The sequence below is a fragment of the Boleophthalmus pectinirostris genome, unplaced genomic scaffold, assembly GCF_026225935.1.
Source record: "Boleophthalmus pectinirostris isolate CB_2022bp ecotype Guang Dong unplaced genomic scaffold, ASM2622593v1 HiC_scaffold_14, whole genome shotgun sequence".
Classification (NCBI taxonomy): Eukaryota; Metazoa; Chordata; class Actinopteri; order Gobiiformes; family Gobiidae; genus Boleophthalmus; species Boleophthalmus pectinirostris.
In genome coordinates this window covers 4,555,532-4,577,015 of record NW_026571047.1, presented here as the reverse complement: position 1 = coordinate 4,577,015, position 21,484 = coordinate 4,555,532, and the positions used below count along the sequence as shown (strand labels likewise).

Below are 21,484 nucleotides of genomic sequence, written 5' to 3'. Positions count from 1 at the left end.
ATTTGGGAAAAAAATAAGTTAGAGTGACCGTCTTGGGTGCAACTTTTGATTTATCCTTTAAGTTAACCAAAGCTTTGACATTTTTTACCCTAACAACATTGGCACTGCACACACCCGTCTCATTAGGATGACGCCCTCTGAATTTGAGAACAGTCGGATGAGAGGTTTGAGAGTTATGCCTGGAACAGACAAACAAACAAACACACAAAGAAAGACACAGACAGGCGTTCCTTGCATTAATAGATAAACAAAACAATGCAATGACAAAACAATAAAGAGCCCATATTATTATTTTCTGATCTATGTTTTAATGTTGTTTCCTCGGTTTTAGTTCTGTTTCATTCACACATGTTTAACACACAGACCCTGCATATTTAGGCTGATTTCTCTCAAACGGAAAACACCTAGTGATGTCATGTGGTAATACAGAATGTGCTCCACTGTGCTTTTAAAATCCATACAACTTCCATTAGAACCATTTGAACAGTTTCAGCCCTGGAGTTGCCGATCTCTACTGAACTAAAGGTAAATGGAGCTGTTAAGTTGAAAACGACCGCTTCATGACATCACAGGTGGAACAAAGCATTTTGAGCTTTGGAGATGTAGACTGATAATAAAGAGTTATTTAAACATGTGTGAATGATACTAAACAGGTCACTCCAGGTCTGTTTTTGAGGAGGTAACAACATTAGAACATGACTTAAAGCTCACAAGAATCAATGTTGTGAAGGGTGCAAGAAACACAAATGTTCAAATCATTTCATATTGTCACAATTAGAAGTAAGAGTAGTGTAACTTAAAAAAAAAAAAAAGGTGAATAGACAATGCACTTTACTTTACTATAGAATTATTCCAGTGTTTGTTTTTCTGAATTTACCTAAACCCTTGAATACATTTGGCAGTGTTTAACATAATACTAAACCAGTGTACTACATTTAAAGAAACAGTAATAGCCTCAAATTACTATTCCTTACAGGGCTGCAAGATTAATCGAAATCACAATTGTAATGGATGCAATTAGCAAATTGCAAATACAGCATTTTTTGTACACTGTAAACTCAAATAAGTTTCCCTAACTTAAAAAAATAAATAAATAAAATTCAGGCGACTGATTAGCTCAATTATTTTAAATTGATGAACTTAAAATTCACAGTCTTCTAGAACTTAAAAGGCTGGATGGTTTGCTACTTGTACTTGACAGCTGACTTAAAAGTGCTGAAATATTTGCAGTGAATATGACTCATAGTTTTCTGTTAGGGCAACTCAATTATTTTCAATTATTATGATGTAAAATTGGGAGTTTTCAAACCATTGGAATAAGTTCACTTATTTGGTGAAGCGCTTTGAAAATGTATTGTATTTTAGCATGTACTATATAAATTAAGTTTATTTTGAAAGCATCCCTATTTAAAACAATAGAAATAACAGGACTTTATCATAGTTGTACCTCATATATGTTTTGTAAGTTACACTCATTTATACCTTTTATCAAAAAATATGAGTTAAAATTACTCAAAAAGAAGAACATGTTACAGCAACTTGACCTAATTAAGTTAGTAGAACTATTTCTAAAACTTTGACTATACACAGCTTAATCTATTAAATTACTTTGAACATTTGGGTTTACAGTGTACCATCATTTCTTAGTATGTATAAAAGTATATAGTATATACTGAATTAAGAATCAGGCTACATTTGAGTCTGCATTTGACAGTACGTTTTGCAGCCAATGTTCACCGCTTCCATGTTAGATTTGTCAGCTTCTACAAAAGTTCCAAAGTGAAAACCCACACACGTTAAATTGTTTTGTTTTGTGCTGGCTTCAAAATTTTGATATTCAATCTTGTGGTTTACGGTCCTTTCAACAGCCATAACTACTTTCTGAAGCTGTTGTCAAAAATCAGTTTATTTATAGGCTACTGACGGAGAAGATGGTAAACTTTGTGTCAGTTTTAGTTCTATTTAGATAGACACAGTAATTACTCTGGATGTAACAATATCAAAATGCATTGATGCAATATTTTCACGATATGCACCTTACAGTTTGATATTTATTGTGATATTTTGTGGAGGCTTAAAAAAATAGCTATTTTTTTTTCCTTTTAAAAGCTTTGAAAAGCCTTTGGTATGGTTATAATATGAAAAATTATGATGTAAAAGTGTTTAATAACAGTTATTTTTTCCATGCAGTCTGCTCTGACAACACCAAAGGATCATGGTCTATGTAGTTCTCTTTGTTTAAGGCAAGTTTATTTGTACAGCACAATTCATACACAAAATAATATAAAGTGCTTTATAGAATAAAAACTATACCTATATATAAAGTAACTATACCTTTAAGCAAAAAGACTTAATACTGTGATAGCCTCTGATATTATTATGACACTTTTGACTAGGAATGTAAAAATAAATGAAATATCGTTATCTCGTATCGCCAAAGGTCTCACAATAATATCGTGGGCCGTCACAATATATTCACATTACAAGTTTCTTTGCTTACATTAACAGTTTTGGTGCAGTAAGAGCTAAAAAACAAAACAAAACTGAACTACGTAGACCATGATCCTTTGCCCTCTTTAAATGCAGACTATGAAAAAAATATCTGTTATTAAGCACTTTTTAAGCAGATTGTAGGTCTTTGGATTATGACAGAACCAAAGGCTTGTCAAGGCATTTTAAAAAGAAAAAGTAGTATATTCACAGTTTTGTTAGTCTCCACAAAATATTGCAATAAATATCGTACTGTGAGATGCATATTGTGAAAGTATCGTACAGTGAGATTTGGATATCGTTACATCCCTACTTTTAACGATACGATATTACAGTATTTCGGTTACTGTTACATCCTTACTAATTACAGAGATGTGAACCATAAACCAGGTCAACAAATCTGCATTCTGACACTTCATCAGCAAATTCCAATGGAGAATTCTAACTTATTCTCCAGATCTGTTTTAAACTAATGGCAAAATAATGTTGTGATGTTAAGTAAACCCAGCCTCAGCTTCATTTTCAATTTAAAAAAACAACAAATATATGACAACTGAGATTGTAATTATCCCAACTATTACGGTAAACAAAGGGAAAAATAATCTGAAACAAACCGCCTTGCCACTTTCCCAAATGTCAACAATGCGATTTCACTCTATTGGAGCAGAGGACTTTTGAACTATAAGCAGCTTACAATACAGGCTCAGCACAAAACCAAACTTCATTCAGTATTGGGTTTTATGACCGGCCACCGAGAGATCCGTCAAGTACGCAGTAAGTATAGGCAATGCACTAGCAGGTTGTTTAGTGGTATTTTTAATTGTGTTTTGTGGTATTTGGTTACATGTACATGGCTTGTAAAATAACATAACTAGAATAACCAGATAATCCAGTTGACAATCTGGTTTTATATGTTTATGATTAATCAGAATAATTGTGACTACTGAAATCATTCTAAACACATTTTGATAAACGTCATCGCTGACTGACTGGTGTTTATATCAGTAGATTTTAAATGGTCCATACTACTCTGTTTTCTGATCTACAGTATATTATATAATGTTGTTTCTCATCACAAACATAAATTGTGGAGTTGTGTTTTGTTTAAAATTCACGCTCAAACCCAGCATACACCATGCACTTTCACTAGAATCATTTGAATGATTTCTAGCCCTCGAATTGACAGTCTCTACTGAACTAAATGTAAAGGGGGCTGTTCATTTGAAAACTACGTGACTAGGGCTGGGTATCATTAAGAAGTTGCCGGTATGATTGCTCACACCAGCCAAAAAATGCGTAATAAAGAAGAAAAAACATATATAAGTCACACTTTTGGAGGAAATTCATTTGATAAAATTAGAGACAGGAACAGACATTTCATGCTGAAAGTCAAGTAAGTTGCATGGTGAACCAAACCATGAAAAAAGTGCGACTTATAGTCAGAAAAATATGGTACCTCGATACATAGTCCACAATATGATACATATCTCGATATAGTGCACTTTTGGTTTGATACGATATATTTCATATCAATTGGATGCAGTTCAATAAAAATAAAAGCTAAATCATGGCTGTGATACTAAAAGTCTTTGTTAAACCACTTTTTGTGCAAAGTTCATATGAAACACAAACATTTTAATCATCAGAACAGTGAAAATGTCAAATGTGTCGCATAAATGAGTTTCCTTCCTCTAAACAAGCAACAAAACTGTAGCTGTAACAAAATAATTTAGTAGAATATAACAAAAAATACTCTTGCTTATATATTGATACAGCAGCCCACGATATCGATACTGTATCATCACATTAAACGATATGATGTATCAGTATTTCTATATTTTTGCACACCACTATATATGACATCACAAGGTGTAACTGAGCATTTTGAGTTTTGTAATGGAATGTAATTACTCAAACGTGTGTGAATGAAACGAAACACAATTCCAGGTCTGTTTCTGAAGCGGTAACAACATTAGAACATGGCTTAAAGTTCTAAAGAGTATATTTTGCGTAATATAGGACCTTTAACAGTTGTATTTCAAAGACAAAGTAAAATCATTTTCAGTTTCTTTGATTTTTGTCTTTTGTCAGTATTTTTTTGCATAATTTCTTTTGTCAAAATCTGCACAGGGGTGAACAATCAGACAAAAATCTCAATACTAATCAGTTTTAACTGTTTACATGACATTTCAATAATTGCAGAGGTCTTACCAAAGTCTTACAATCCTGCAGGTCCGGGTCATCAGCTGAGAGCACCGTCACCAGGCAGCCCTGTAAAAGCCGCCTCCGTAACCACAGCAACCGCTTTTCCGGAGTCTTCCTGCGGGGTCCCTCATCCTCTTCGGGGTCCATGGCATCCAGCATCAAGACGTCCCTGTCCATCACGACCAAGAAGGCCAGCAGTGAGTAACAGTTTGATGTAAACTGTGTTTGCATTGGGTTCAAGTTTTAATTAGATGAAACGGACCTCTGTGAGCTTTAAGTCATGTTAGAATGTTGTAACCTCCTCAAAAACATTCACACGTTTGAGCAATCCTATATTATTAGTCTGTCTGCACCTAAGCTTAAAATGCTCTGTTACACCTTGTGATGTCATGAAGTGTGTAGCTTATTAACTGTTTATCATTTATTCAGTTTTTCTTTTCAAATTAAAAATGTGAATGCCGTGTTAAGTAACTTGTAAGTCATTTGATTCACAGTTAAATCTATTGAAAATTCCCATATTATTGTTTTTCTCCATGGAGTTTTTATTGCTTTGCCTGGAATATTTCACTGTATGCCATTAGATGTTTCTGTCTGGTGTTTATTTCATGGGCAGACTCACCACGCCACAGATCTGATAATGATATTGTCTCCATGAAGATTTAATACCATGCTGTGGATTATTCTAGGCAAAGTAGTAACATCTTCATAGAAACAGGCAGCAGAACCTCAACTAGAAAACACATTTAAGTAATAATACTACTACTACTGCTACTGCTACTGCTACTACTACTACTACTACTACTACTACTGCTACTACTACTACTACTACTACTACTGCTACTACTACTAATACTACTAATACAAATACTAATCCTAATCCTACTAATACTACTTATAACTTGTCTATTTATAAAGATCTTTTAAAAATAAGGTTTAGAAAGTCCTGTACAAACAGCACAGAACAATAAAAATAGCATCCAGAAGGCATACAAAATCAGACAATGATGCAAACAATTACATTTATTATAATAAATACTGTAAGTTAATAAAATCAAAATAAATAAGGGATCAAGCTAAAACTGGTTAAAGCAGACCTGGGCATTGTGCAGCTCCCGGGCCACATACAGCTCTTTGGTTGACTCTGACCGGCCCCTTTAAGCTCATTTGGAATTACAAAATAAACATATTTTATCATTTGACCTCATGCATGAACTAAAGCTGCACTGCTTTTATTATTGAGGTGTTTTTTTAATGACATATTTTGTAAGGCAGCCTCACTTTTTCATTGCTTAGTCATAACATAAACAGTCTGAGCAGCTCGTCAAAACAATGATATTTACTGTTTTTTTTTAATAAAAAAGTACAATCAATATTATGCAGAACTGAGTTAAGCATTTTGGCCTCCACAATATTTTCTGTTTCTCATTTGGCCCCATGGAAAAAAAAAAAAAAAAAAAGCCCACCCCTGAGCTAAAGGAACGCCAACTGATAAAAATGAGTCTTAGAAGTGATTTAAAAGTTGATATTGATGGTTATCTCCTCAGGCAGGTCGTTCCAAAGCCGAGGAGCCCGGACTGAAAAGGCTCCATCAGCCTTTATCCGGAGCCTGGACTTTGGAACATCCACAGGAACCTGCCTGAGGATCTGCGGCTGTAGGAGGCTCGTACAGGGTTAAAAGTTCTGAAATGTAACTTGGTGTAAGCGAGCTTTAAAAGTGATCAGTAAAATTGATTGTAAAACTGCTGATGTCTGTTCAAACCAGCGGTAAAACCATTTTGAAAGTATTAAAGTGATATTATGTAACTTTCTGGAGGTGGAAAGTCAACTGTGTAATTCCATGGAAAAAGACAGTTAAAACAATACTGTGGAACATGTTTTATGCCATACTGTGGGAGATTATAACCACAGGAACAACATTTCCATGGAAACAAACAGGCTCTTCTCCAGGCCAAATAAGAATCAGATTTGTGGAGATGCAAGCCCACTGAGAGTTTTATGTTTTTCAGGGCAATAAAAATGTGCATAATGAAGAAAACATACTCCTTATTTTAGACAATTATTGGCCAAAATGATTCTAGTTGTATCATTTTGTTTTGGGACATGAATGCAATTAAATCAGTGCATCTGGTCGAAAATATTTGGAACAATAAAGAACAGGTTTTGCTTTGCTGTACTAATTTAAGTTCCCATAACATTTTTCTTGCATGTTCTTACACTACTGTGGATAAATGCCACAAATGTCTCACTTAAATTGCGAACATATTCAAAGCTTATAACCAAACTTTTATTCATTGACTATTTTTTCCATATGAACATTTCATTATCTGCACAGAGCCTCTATAGCTTCACGCTTTGACTTTTAATACTTACATAGTGAATAAATACGCAATTACGGCACTGTATGTGTCAAGCTCTCCAAAATATTAGAGAATTAACGGCTCTGCTCCCCGGCTAGAATCCCCAATAAACCCAGGAAGTGCCGGCTTTATGGGAAATGTGGTTTGGCAGCCCCAGTTAAAGGTCTTAAAAATGTGTTGCCGTTACAGCCATTTCAACGTCCACCATTGCGGAAGACCCGTCCGAACTGTCCAACCACATCACGGCCCCGGGAGTCCTGAAGATATTCGGGAGCGAGATCTGTCGAGGGGCGCACTACAAGAGCGTCCTGGCGACCACCCAATCCAGCGCCATGGAGCTGGTCAAAGAGGCGCTGGAACGGTAAGAGGGTGTAAAGAAGCATTGTGTAATATTTTTGATGGAGGGTCCGTCAAATTCTTTTCCCCATGGAGCTGTTATTCCTTTGTCTGGAATATTTCACCGTACCGTAAAAAACCTTTCTATTTTTATGGAGACCAAACCAGACTAAGTCCCAACTCAGATCTGTGGAGAGGTGACCCCGCTCACAGTCAGAATTCCTATTTTTTGTTGTATTTTTGAGCTATAAAAAGACCTGAAATTGAATAAATGTAAAGTAGAACTGTTTAATTAAAAGGTTAGATTTATTTCAAACATTATTCTATCAACACAGACATTTACATGGACAGTCTGGTGTAATAATAGATTTGTTTTGGGTGTTTTGTGGAGTGGGTAAGACTGTTTTTAGTGGGAGGATATCTGTGGCCATTGACATGCACTAGCCTAGCACCAGCGACCTCTGCAAATACAAGGACTGGATGGAATATTTTAAAAAGTGTCTCCACATGTCTCCAACACTCTGACTCACTAGAAAATGAGGCCCTATGTCCAAAATTCCGGACTGTCCCTTCAAAGTAGGATATCGACTGAACCTATACCTTGGAACCAACATCTAATCCATCACCATTTTCAAAATTGTTGCCCATATCGGCTACCAGTATTTTATCGTGCCCTAGGAGAGACGATTTGATTCTTCAGGCAAGTTTTTGAGGAAACAGCTTCATAACATGGTAAAAAGCTCCAAAAAGTGGATTTTGCATTATACCCAGTCTTTAACCAGTAAATAAGTTATGCAAAAATGAAAAATGGTAGTTGCATGCTATGTCCATTTTGTAATTGGTTGCGTTAACGTGACATCACAACGTTTGAGAATCCCTATAACTATATAAACTGAGCTGGAGGACAGGTCAGAATTCTTTGGTGGAATTGTCAGTCTAACTGTCAGACTACAGATTTGTTGACCTGGTTTGTGGTTAATATCCCTGCAATTACTGGGCCTGTCAACATGAAACCAAAACTGACCCAAAGTTCAAGATCTTCTCCATCAGCATAATAACTACTTATTTTCACAATAGCTTTAGAAAGTGGAGCCAATATTCAACCCCAAATATGTGATTGTTGTCAGTTGAAAGGACTTTAAGATAATATGATTAGTTTGTGGAGCCAATCCCAAATAAATAATGATATGGTTCAACATTTGGAGTTCAACTTTGGCGATTTCTTCCCATAGAGTTATATAAGGTCCATCTGAAACCATGACATCACCAAGTTCTGGAGAATGAACTCAACCCAAATCTGAAGTTTTGAAAAGACTGTAGCATTAACCATATTGAACTGGGGCAGTAAAATAGCATTACATTTGACATGCTAAAGTAATCCCTGTTTGAACAACTGCGAGCCACATGTGTGAGCCGTGAGGTCTGCTCTGCATCCTCACACCACTTTGTTGAGATGAAAACACATGAGCACATTCACTTTGGCTGGGGATAAAACTAATTGGCTTTTATGCTTTTAATAATACACTCCCCTCTGGGATGCTGTGTTGAAAATGAAATATATGTTGTTGTTTTGTTTGTGTAGTGAAAAAAATAAAAAATCTGATGGTCTGGAGCAATGTCACATACATGCATAGACATATATTTGCATAGCTAACCTGCTAGTCTCCAAATATGAAGTGGGTACAAAGTGGTTCCTTCAAAGTCTGGTTCCAGTTGACTTCTGTTGAAAAACCATCACACCTCTTTGCTGTCAGGCTCATCATTCTGACCTTAAACTGTTCATGTCAACCCGTTCTACAAGATCCTGTTGATTTTTATTTCCTTCTTTTGTTGTAAATAATGATATAAAGATATGAATCCAATCAGGTGCCTTCTTTTGTCGAGGTTTACTCTTGTTAGTTTTAGCAACAGGTTTGATTGACAGCTATCCCAGCTTGTTGCTAAGTACCAGTCCTCTGTCAAACTACCGGTGCATTTGCCTTTTTAAAACCTTGCTCCTGATTGGTTCTTTGGCTGAGTACCCAGATTTCTAATTATATTTTGCTTGCAGATTCGCTTCTATAACTGCTAGCCTTGATTGGCTGCATTTGGCTGGAGCTCAACTTTATATTTGCTATTCGACATTACACCGTTCAGGAGATATGCGTGTCAGAGAGAAATGGATTATTATGTTTCATGTTATGCCGGACATGCACTGTGTGATATTTTTGATTGTTTCACTCAGCCCCAGTTCAGACTGCACAACTGAATTGCAGGGTTTAAAAAATCACAGCTCACAATTCATGTATGATACTCAGAATGCGAGAGGCAATTGGATTTCATACTGGTTTGATATTCTTGCGACCTATGATTGCTGATCAGGAGCTGGTCACGAGGTATTAATCGGTTCTTGTTGCAGCCAATCGGTTTTGGCTGCACCAAAACTGTGGAATGAGCTTTGCACATTAGACAGGTCTCTTCTGTAACTGTTTTTAAATCTCTTCTTAAAACGCACTTGTTCACTTTGGCCTTTGACAATTTGAGATGTTGACCTTTTCTTAGTTGTTTTATGTTTTTATTCATCTTTTGTTTTATTGTTTATATTGTTTCTTATTTAGTTATGTCCTGCAACACTGTGTTGTTTTTAAAGTGCGCTATAAGTAAAGTTGCAGTTGCAGAGTGAAAAAACTGGCTCAAAAAGGGCCAAAGATCACACAGTGTACGCCCGGAATTATGCAGACTAAACCCATTGTGTTAAATTCTACGATGTAAAAATACAAAGAAAAAAAGATAGATAAATCCGTCTTTATACCCAATAGACTTGCAACTTTTCATCACAGAATGAATGTCAGTACTTAACGACAGAGTCCCATTGAGACTGTGAGCTGTTTTGTTGTTAGTGCAATGAGTTCACTGGAGTTACTGTTGTGTTTATTATGACTGAAACACAATGAACACAGTGTTAATGTGCCAAACCTTTCTTTTGCTTTGGGACAAACCATAGAATTGCTTCATTTACAGTCAGTGTTGGCCTGAACCCTATTTTTTGCTATACATGAAGGAATAGGTCTTGTGTTTTTATCTCATACAAGGTTTTGTTTAGTCACTTACGAACAGTGCTGGGAAGTAACTGAACAATATACTGTATGTACTGAAAATGCACACAGGTACATTTACTCTTACATGTGGTTATATTCAGAGTACACTTAGTTTCCCTAAAGGAGTACACGGTTGCACTTTTGAATGTAATTTTGACTTTGAACTACACAATAATAAAGAAAACACAGTTGAAAACATAACTGAATGCATAACACAAAAAATATATATAAATAAATAAAGCTGTTTCTAATTCTATGTCATATTTTCACACTATAACATAATGCAACTTGATGTAAAAGTATTCCAAGTATTCAGAATGCAGTACTCTGATTGGACCGGATTATGTTATAAAATATGTTTTAATTAAAGTATTCTGTATTGTGTAACTAAATCCATTTTCAAAGCGTTCTTCCCATCACTACTTACTAAAAGGGTTACTGCTTTACAAAAGGAACAAATGTGGACCTTAAGTGTATGGAGAGTTTTCAAATAGTCTTTATCTACATCAGACTGGCAGGCTGCATTACCACGAAAAATCTGCAGTTATCAACAATGTTTAATCTGCCTGAAAAATGCCTTTCTTGTGCGTAAGTCTTCCGTGCATTTTGGGTGAAATTTTCCGAGTTGATGACAATGGTAAAGGGATTCTGTTTCAGAATTTAGTGCTACTTCCTCTATTTTTGTACTTTTCATCTCAAATAGTTTTTACCACAGACTGCCACTTAAAGGTGCACTATGTGACTTTAACCTGCTGGTTTTTGTGGATACAGTTTGTCATTGGAATGTTCCACGGTATGACATTAAACAGCTCTACTTTATATTTATTAAATTACAAGTGGTTTATACAGTGGAAAAAACTAAATCTAGTCAAGTTAAGATGACTTGAATTAAGAAAGTTTTATCATGATTTGAGTAAATTTCACTTGACAAGTAAAATTTTCAAGGTTTTTTGTATATAAAATATGAAAATACAATTTGCTACACTTAAAATAAGAAGAAAAAAAAAATCTTTGCACTTAAAATAAGAAACAAAGAAAACCATATTTATTCCATTGTTGAATCTACTCAAATAAAGTAAAATGGTCTTAATTTAAGTAAATTAAACTTATGTAGATATAGTTTTTTTTCCAGTGTAGCTCAAAAATACCTAGAAAAACGGGCATTCCTACTGCGAACGGGGTTGCCTCTCCACAGATCTGATCTTCAGCTTGGTCTGGTTCGGTCTGCATGAAGGTAGAAGGGTTTAATGCCACATTCCAGACACGGCAATAACACCTCCATGGAGAAAAGCATCTGACGTTACACAATGCACCTTTAACTTACGCAAAACTATGATAAATATTGACCGCCGCTACTATCCCACCAAACCAAGTCAGAATTCTGAAACCGTGAAAACCCTTCATCCTTACACAGTTGCAGACTCTTCTTGCATCGCGTCCTACAGGTGAGAGTGATTAGCGTTTTTAGCTGCTTTTACCTGGAGGTGATGGATGTACCGGAGCTGCCCCCCCCCGTGCCCCTCACACACCGGGGTCAGACCTGTCTCTTCTACAGTTACAGCGGCGTTATCAGAATCAGCTGTGGAGGCCTGGGCCTGCTTTGAACTCCGCCATTATCCTAAGTTTGCGGTCAACATTCAGGTCTGAACTTATGGGGCAGTAAAAGTGAGCTTGTAGGTCATTTATTTGCTGCGTTTAAAGCTTAAATCAAATGGGATGGATCTTTCTTTTTAACATATTCTTGTGCTTTGTGACTCTCCTGTGTGTATGTTGTACTTGTTTTGTTGCCTTCCTAGAAATGCAGATGTAAATTAGCTTTGTAGCAATAGTTGGGCATACTATACCGTATTGTATGGACTATAAGTCACTCCAGAGTATAAGTTGTGCCAGCCAAAAAAAATGGGTAATGAAGAAGAAAAAGAAAAAAAAAAACATATATAAGTCACACTTTTTGGGGGGAGACCAGAAACCGACATTTCATCTTGAAAGTCAAGTTCTAGTAATAACAATAGAACAGAGAACAACAGACTGTTAACGTCACATATGGACAGTTCTTCAGATAACTATAACATAAACAACAGAACAGAACAAGTTTACCAAACTCTCAATCACTAAATCCATTGAATTCTTCATCGTCGGTGTCACTTCTGAGCAGTTCCGCCATTTCTGGAGGTAAACAGAGAGCCACTTCCTCTTCTGTGCAGCTGTCGTCAGACTCAGCATCAGCTCCAGTTAGAATTATTCCGGCCTTTCTGAATCTCAACAGGATGGTTTTGGTGTCACTGAAGTCCAGGCTTTGTCCATCCATCCAGTGACTTTAGGAAAGTTTCATTGTGCATCCTCCCGGTGGCACAAGTTTCTCACTCACTCCAAACTTTCTTTCTGCTGCTCAGTTAGCGTTTTCAGCTGCATATTTCACTACTTGCAGCTTGTAATCTGCAAAATATTATTTTCTTTTTGGGGGCATTTTTTTTTCAGTCTTTTGTCTTTATAAATTTGTTTAAATGTTAAATTGTTCAGTGGTACAGAAGTAATGGTGTGATCGACTGACATGATACAGACAGGACAGAGGCTCTTTCTGCAGGAGACATGTGCAGTAGAGCCAAGTGACAGTGGTACAGGAGGAACAGGAGTAGCAGATACTGACACACAAGACTAGAGCGCCCTCTCATTGTCAGTGTGAACATTTTAATATATAAATAGCACCAGGGAAACACCCAAACCATGACAAAAGTGTGAAAAATAAGGTAGTTATGTTTGCTTCAAGTTCATTAAAGTCAATCAATCACTCAATCAACAACTTTATTAATCCCTAAAGAGCAATTCAGTTTGCACATCTCTGGTTGTTTACAATCCACAAATAAATAAAATAAACAGAAAATCAAATACATACAACCCACACCATACATTCAAACCTCAGTGCATAAGGGACACAATAGCAAATTTAATTTCCATTTAAAAGCTTTATGGAAGAAAGAAAGATTTAGTGTAGTGGTTGGTCTTTTGTTGTGGGGTGACATATTGCCTCCCAGAGGACATCTGCACAAACTGCTCAGTGTTTTTATTAAATCTTAGGGAGGAATCAAACACAGTCCCCAAGTACTTATAAAAGCTCACCATTTCTACTGCTTCCCTGTGGATAAAGCTGGCTATTGGACTGTGAACTAACACAACTTTTTTGCTACTAAACTGTGTAAATGGTGTTTTAATAGCTGTTCAGCAAAAAGTGTGTGGTACATTTCATGTACTATGTGATATCACACATGGCTGCTCAGATTAAAGATAGATGTTACTGATGGCAAACATCTGACCGCACGAGTGAAGTAGTTTGAAGTGTGGACACCTATAGATCAATCACACTGTTCCTCATATGACCAGACCCCACCCCTCAAGAAAGCTGGGCCACATTTGGCCCCTGGACCACTGTTTGGTCATGCCTTATTTATGGTATATCACAATCATTTGTCAGCAATAATTTAGTCATGATCCACTGAATAAGAATCGCAAACAATATAAGGTTTAAAAATGTTCTTGTCACTACTCACTTTTTTTCATGTAAACTGGTGTATACAGTAACTAAAGTAGGGACATTTCTTGCCCAAAGACACAACAGAAGTATTCATTGGATTGCCCCTGTATGTTTATCATGTAAAATACAGTTGAGACAAATGTTGGGTTGTCAGATTTGCCGTCCTCTGTGCCCTCCTTAAACCTCGTTATAGATCCTTCCGCTGTGTGGTTCATGGGACATAGCTGACCCACAGCCTGCAGCCTGCTGCTCCTCTGGGCTCCACACTGTTTTACTTACACAGGTAAAGAGGAGGACAACCAAGAGCCGGAAGAGGCCCCGGACCACAAAAAGCACAGGACTATTTAAGAGATAGGAAACACTTTGGGACTGTATCGGACTGCCCCAAAGCAAACCAATGGATACGTGGCTCATGTTCTCTTTCACTCACTGACAGCACACACTATATTGACTTTATTTGATTTTTGTTCTCATCAAAACCATCTGGAGTGGGCATATGTTGCATACTTGAGTCATGCCCTTCTCCGGGGCTCAACATGCTATGGTTACAGTAACCACGATTCTCCGAATGTATGTCATCAAACTATTTGAAGTTTTAAAACATTTAAGAGTACCCATTCTAAGGGCTACAAAAGAAGTTCAAAATCAGAAGAAAAAGTAGGACTTTTGGTGTTAAAATGTGTAATTGAACTTATTTGAAATTCTGCTCTCTTTCAGTTACGGCCTGAGCAAAGAGGAGGCAGTCTCCTATGTGCTTTGTGATGCCATTGGCTCTCTCAATGAGAACAAGTGGAAGACAGAGGCATTCCGCGTTGTCGGTGATAATGAGAAGCCCCTCCTCCTGCAGTCGCTATGGAAACCACGAGAGGGCCTGGCCAGACGATTTGAAATCCAGAAGCGCAGCTCTGTGGAGGAGAGAGAGTCTCAAGAGAAAGACACGGTCACTGCAGGTAATACTGGCCTCACTACATCCTCACTGTACACATTTCTGTAACTGATATCATGAAACAGCAGTGGTCAAGGCAGTGGGTCATTCAAACAAATAGTTATCCACACCTTACAATTCTGAGGGCCATTAATTGCCAACACTTGTTACCTTTTGAAATTGCTACATTTGCTGACATATTAATAATAATAATACTAATGCATGAGTTTTATATAGAATTATATAACTTTTCTGGACACTCAAAGATGTTTTACAGAGCATTATTCATTCACTCCACACTCAGTGGTGGTAAGCTACTACTGTAGCTACAGCTGCTCTGGGGGAGACTGATGGAAGCTCGGCTGCCAATCTGCCATCGGCCCCTCTGAACACCACCAACACTCACACACACACCACTTTCATAATAGACAATGTGGGTGAAGTGCCTTGCCAAAGGACACAACGGCAGTTTTTGCGAAAGGCACCCCACTGTGGTACCTGATTTTCCCAGCGGTCTCGCATCCAAGTACTAACCAGGCCCAGCCCTGCTGAGCTTCTGAGATCTAACGAATCAGGCTTTGACAAGCTGGAATGGCCATTTATTTATATTAAATATTGAAATGTGTAAATAGGTTCAAGTTTCATTTTTGATGCTCTCACTCCCCCTTCAGAGCACTATCACAACACAATCAGTGGATGTTCCTCTAATGAAACTACTGCACATTGCATCAGGTATATTGTTTTGTATCATGCTTTTGTAGATTTATGGAAAATGTCTGTGCAGAAGTCTGGGTTATAGGCTTGTGGTTTGAGTCTTGGACAGGATTGTACTGCTAAACCTGAGGAGAGTTCAACTAGGGCCCAGGAGAGATTGCAAGATTACTGAAACATCCATGGACAACATCTAAAACCTCTTCAGGCATGTTTCTGATGAGGGAACAATGTTAGAACATGGTAGGTTGTTCCAAAAGTCCATTTTGCATAATTCCAGTTCTTTAATTCAGAACAATAATATCAGCTCTGTGTAAATAAGTCCTTGTTTCAAAATCATCAAAACATTTGATGATTTGATTTGAACATGTTGACCTTGTATCTGGGGACACAAATTGGTCAAGTTTATCAAATTTAAAATCAGAATCTGTGGAAGAGTGTGGAAACAGCTCATAGAATTATATTTCCCTCGGATTAGTGTGTCAGTGTAAAGGTCAGTTAGTGTTCTCACAGTAAAATGTGGTTTTCAGGGACTCATTTTCCAGACAGCAATTTGCTAAACCACAGAGAACAAACCATATTTGAATGGGTATATTTTTCTCATTCAAATTTCTGCTACAAAATTGAGCTGGTAAAATATTCTGTGCCAGTTTCCCCCCCAAAAAAACATTGTCCTGACTCATAGTAGCCCAGTTTGACCATGAAGTTCTTTAATGAAATAAAAACTGTAGAGTATATGCAATAATTTAGAGGCAGCATGATGAGTTCAATCTAGTCTTATTTTTTTTTCAGTCAAAAATAATAAAATACTTATTAGTATTTTATTATTGTAGACTGAAATTCTAGACAGTTTCATGCTTTCCAACTATAGTATTTACTGGATAAATATCATGAAAACTCTATTTTGTGAGCTTTTAACCGTGTTATAACAGTGTTCCTGATCATTAGTTTACTTAGAGTTGTAGTGAGCGATTCATATATGTTTGAGTAATCCTGTACTTTCCTGCATTTGAGCCTTAAGCCTAAAAAAATATAATTTCATCTGCCCCTTATCTCTTTAAAAACCATGGCAGATTAAAACATGTTGCTTATCAATTTTTCAAGTAAATTCAAAAGCTGGAAAAAAAAAACATGAGGCTGTAGTTTATAATGTAAGTTTACTGATCATCAGACATGAACCCTCAGCACATGGTAATAGTGTCATCCAGTCCAGTCTAGTGTACTCCAGTCTGGATATACTCTGTTGTAGGGAGTATTATAACTCTGATGACACCAAGATAACAAGGACTGAGCTTGCAGTGAGTGCCCTCAGTACAGCACAACAGTGTAGCCAGAACAACACAGACTGAAAAACTTTGCAAAGAGGGGCACATCTGGAGCTCCTGTCCTGATGTCAAAGGGCGTGATTGACAGGCAGATTAACCAGTCAGAGAGACACATGCTCCATTCATGTCCAAAATAAACATGGCTGTTTACACATTAAAAATGAGAAGCAAAACTCAAAGGACACAGCACAGATTTTTACAGAACAACTAAAGCACCAAACTATTTTTGAAGAGGAGATGTCTTCTGCATTTGAAAGACACATTCCACAAATGAGCAGCTGTGATTGGCCCATCTCAATTTTGGATGAAGGTTTTCCACACTCTGTTGTCCGTTTCCTGACTTTGAGGATTTGATCAGAATGTAGAAGGGACTTGCTGCTCAGGCAAATCAATTAACAAAAAAAGCATGATACAATATTGTTATACCCAAAACCCCAGGCTTTACTCAGTGTGACATGCCCTTGTATAGTCAATCATATAACTGAGATATATGTGTATTACTATGTATTTTATTTTTTATTTTTATGTATACATTTATGTAATTGTGTCTTATTTGACATGATGTCAAATATTTTGCTATTTTGCTACTTATTTATAATTTATTATTCTCATTTATAGCGTTGTTCTTTTTTATTATAATATGCTATGAAGGGTGTGTCCAAATAATTTCCCTTGTGGATCAGTAAAGTTTCCCTTGTGGATCAGTAAAGTCTATATCTGTTTCACTAAAAAAAATACACAAAACATATTTTCATCAGATCATACATGAGTCTTCAATTGGCTGTGGACCCCCTGCTGTGTGTTGTTTTGGGCTCCGGATGGCCCCTCCTGTGACACTGTGACACTGTGACACTGTGATACTGTGATAGTGTGATAGTGTCCGTATGATGTGAGAGCTTATGGAGGCTGGGGTGTGGATGACCCCTCTCATTTTCCATGTACAGTGTGTGTGTTTCCACCGGGCTGTGCTTCCTCTGCGCCGCTTCCCTGTGTGTTGACTTTGGCCCCAGATCTCCATGTGCTAATGACTGGCACCTCACCAGCCTCCGCACAGCCGCTTTTACTGTGAAATAATGAGAACACAAGTTGGCCTATCACTATGTTTATTTTCTCATTTCTTTTCTTTTTTGATACATTTCTCAAAAGTGCTGGAAATGTTACTGACGTGACTCTTGTGAGCTTTAAGCCATTTTATAATGCTGTTCAAAGACATACCTGGAGAACTTTGTATTTTGTTTCATGCAATCCTCATTCAAATAATCCTCTATTCCACCTTGTGATGTTAGGTAGTGGTAGTTTTCAAGTTAAAAGCTTTTATCTTTTATCTTTAGGTCAGTAGAGGTTGGCAGTTCCAGGGCTGAAATGATTTGAATGATTCTAGTGAAGGTGTATGGAGTTTAAAAACACAGTGGAGCACTTCATGTATAACCACATGACATCACAAGGTGGCACAGAGTGTTTTCAGTTTGAGAGAAAAAATGTCAGCCTAAATATGGAGGGTTTGTGTGATAACATATGTGAATGAAACAAAACACAGCTCCAGAATCAATGTAAATCCGTATATCATTCGTGATTAGTTTTTCAAAATAAAGCCAAAAGTAAGTAAACGGAAAAAAAAGCGCAACTATTTTCTTCATTTTTTTCTCCCAAACCAAAATGAAAAAAAAAAAAAAAAAAAAAAAAAAAAAAACGGATAACGATTCTTTTTTATTTATTTATTTTTTCAGTTTTCGATTTTGTGTTTAAATGAATAATGGAAAACGGATCACGGCCATTTCCAGTTTCCAAACTGCGATGCTGGACTTTTGTGCCGCATACGGACTGAACCAGGACTGAACCAGGACTGAACCAAAACTAAAACAGGACTAAAACAGGACTAAAATAGGACTAAAACAGGACTAAAACCAGGTCTAAACCAGGACTAAAGCAGGTCTAAACCAGGTCTAAACCAGGACTAAACCCAGACTAATCTTGGACTTGAGAGAAAGAGAGAGAACCCAGAGCCTGTGGAGGAACAGGGTGTCCACAAAGTGCGATCGGGCGACGGCTGCGCTTTGCTCCGTGGGGCCTGGAGCTTTGTGCTGGTTCTTTCGCCCACGGTCACCCAACAGTCTACGCGGGCGCACCTCCGGGCCCGTCCTGACACTCAGTCCTGGTTCATTCCTGGTTTAGTCCTGTTTTATTCCTAGTTCAGTCCTGGTTTAGTCCTGTTTTAGTCCTAGTTCAGTCCTGGTTTAGATTTTGGCTTTGAGGACAAATAATAATGAATAGTGTTTTTTTTTTCTTATTATTTTTGGTTTTATTTTGAAAAAAGAATGAATGAATGATACATGGATTCTCCAGGTCTGTTTGTGATGAGGAAACAACATTCTAACACAGATCAGAAAATAGTGTAATATGGGACCTCTCCTTTCGAAAATTCTCATAACATAATAAGAGTCTTCTATTATTGACTCTGCAGATTTAAAAAATTTAAGCTGTCATGTTTGTTTTGACAAGAACAGAGCATGCGTCTCTCTGACTGGTTCATTCTCCTGTCAGTCACACCCTTTGAAATGACAGGATCTTCTGCTAATAACAGGAATGGACAGTAATACTCATCAACAGGCAACTCCCATGTACTTATGCCATGTGGAACTTTAATGTAAAAAATAACCAGTTCTCTAAATATTACATCAATCTTGTGGTACATGGATTTGGATTTAATTGGGGACTACTGGAAAAAGTTACAGAAGACCTATTGTGCCTGTGTTTGCTACTTGTTATATAGTTATAATCTATGACATCCGTGGATCATTATGTTATAAATTGCACATTTTAAATCGCAATATTCATCTAAAACAGCTTAATAAAAGAAACAAATCCGATGACTTCTGTGTTAGAAAAATGAGATGTCCAATGGGATCTGACACCGATTAAGAAAATAAAATTGAAGAACAAAGTAAGTACAGAGAAGTAGGCGTAAGCTGGTGGTGCTAAAAAACAGGGGTTAATCAATAATGGCGTCTTGAAAATAAACAATTAAAGACTGCTCAGACATACACAAATCACTCCAAGGGAAGGGGAAATAACTATAACACAGTTAAAAGCTCTGAAAAGTCGATTTTGCAGAATAGGTCTCTTTAATTGAACCAAACGTGCTACTTTTTCCTCTACTTAAATTTTTTTTTTTTTCAGGTATCAACGCCCAGGCTCGAAAACTTCAAAAGAGCCGCTCCCGGGTCACGTCCACGCTCATGGAGAGGTCGAGCGTCCGTGGCGCTCTGTGGAGGAGCAGGAGTTCCACTGACATGTTAGACTGCCACGCCCAGCAGAGCCCCAGACACCAGAGCCAGACCTCACTGCAGATCTGCGAGCTCCCCACAACGGACCCAGAACACAGCGTCAGTGAAGCGGGGGACTCGGGGGCCAGAACAGAGGCCCTGTGTGAGCCCGGGACCGGGGCCGAGCGAGGGGCCACGGAGTGGGAGAGAGAGGAGACGGAGAGCAGCGGCGATAGCAGCACACAGTACTCCATTCACCCGCCTCAGGACTGTCCTTACCTGCTGCTGCTCAGGGGACACAGCCTCGCACAGGTACTGCATTCAGCCGTCTCTGCACACCCCCGATCATTATACTCATCATCTGTTTAGGCTGGGTGGCACTGGGCCAGAAATCTATCCATTCAGCACTATTTTCGTAGACTAACGGACAGTTTTGAATTTGAAATGCCTTGCACATCACTGTGATTGGTGGAGTGACTTTGTTTTTTTTCTGGTGTCCCGTTGATTTGAGCTCTCTAGCTCTACTGCACATGTGCACGACCCTCAAGCGCTGTTCCAGTTTAAATGCCGTCGATTTGAGCTCCCCAGGCAGAACATTTTAAAAGTGTATTGGTTTTATTGTATGTTTGGACCAGTGTTAGATTTGCGGCAGAATACCTGCGTTAGATGATTGTATAGGTTGGATTTAATATTTGATTTTATTTTGTTTCCATGTGTAGAAAACCTTGTAGCCTTGTTTAGAAAGGCGCTGTATAAATAAAATATCACTAAGGCTGTGTATCATTAAGAAGTTGCTGATACAATACATATCTCGATACATGGGCCACAGTACTATACATATCTCAATATATTGAGCTTTCGATTCAGTAATTCAATATGATCTATTTCAAATCGATTCGATACGATTCAGTAAAAAAATAAAGGCTAAATAATGTCTGTGACACTAAAAGTCTAAACCACTTGTCTAAACCACTAAAAGTTAAACCACGTCTTGTGCAAATTTAATATGAAACACACCCATTTTAATCATCAAAACAATGAAAATGTCAAATGTGTTGCAGAAATGAATTTGCTTCCTCTAAGCAAACAACAAAACCGTAGTGCTGTAACAAAATAATTTAGTAAAATATACCAAAAAAACTCTTGGCGATACATATACAGCAGCCCACGATATTGATACTGTATCATCACATTCAATATACAATATATTGATATTTTTGCACACCCCTTAAAATCATTATATTATAATAGGAAATTCACATTGTA

At 37.4% G+C, this 21,484-nt stretch overlaps 1 protein-coding gene across 2 annotated transcripts in view; it reads left to right on the top strand.

The window, feature by feature from the left end:
* Positions 1 to 21,484, top strand: part of LOC110155179 (ras-associating and dilute domain-containing protein-like) — a 63,402-nt gene that overhangs the window by 1,582 nt on the left and 40,336 nt on the right. For both annotated transcript variants that reach the window (XR_008631783.1, XM_055150618.1), the window contains exons 2-5: positions 4,723 to 4,892; positions 7,242 to 7,413; positions 14,712 to 14,944; positions 20,133 to 20,530. Coding sequence is in view for 1 of the 2 variants with exons in the window: in XM_055150618.1 (XP_055006593.1) it covers positions 4,723 to 4,892; positions 7,242 to 7,413; positions 14,712 to 14,944; positions 20,133 to 20,530 (973 nt within the window). In the remaining variant the exon portion in view is untranslated. The remainder of the gene's footprint in view (positions 1 to 4,722; positions 4,893 to 7,241; positions 7,414 to 14,711; positions 14,945 to 20,132; positions 20,531 to 21,484) is intronic.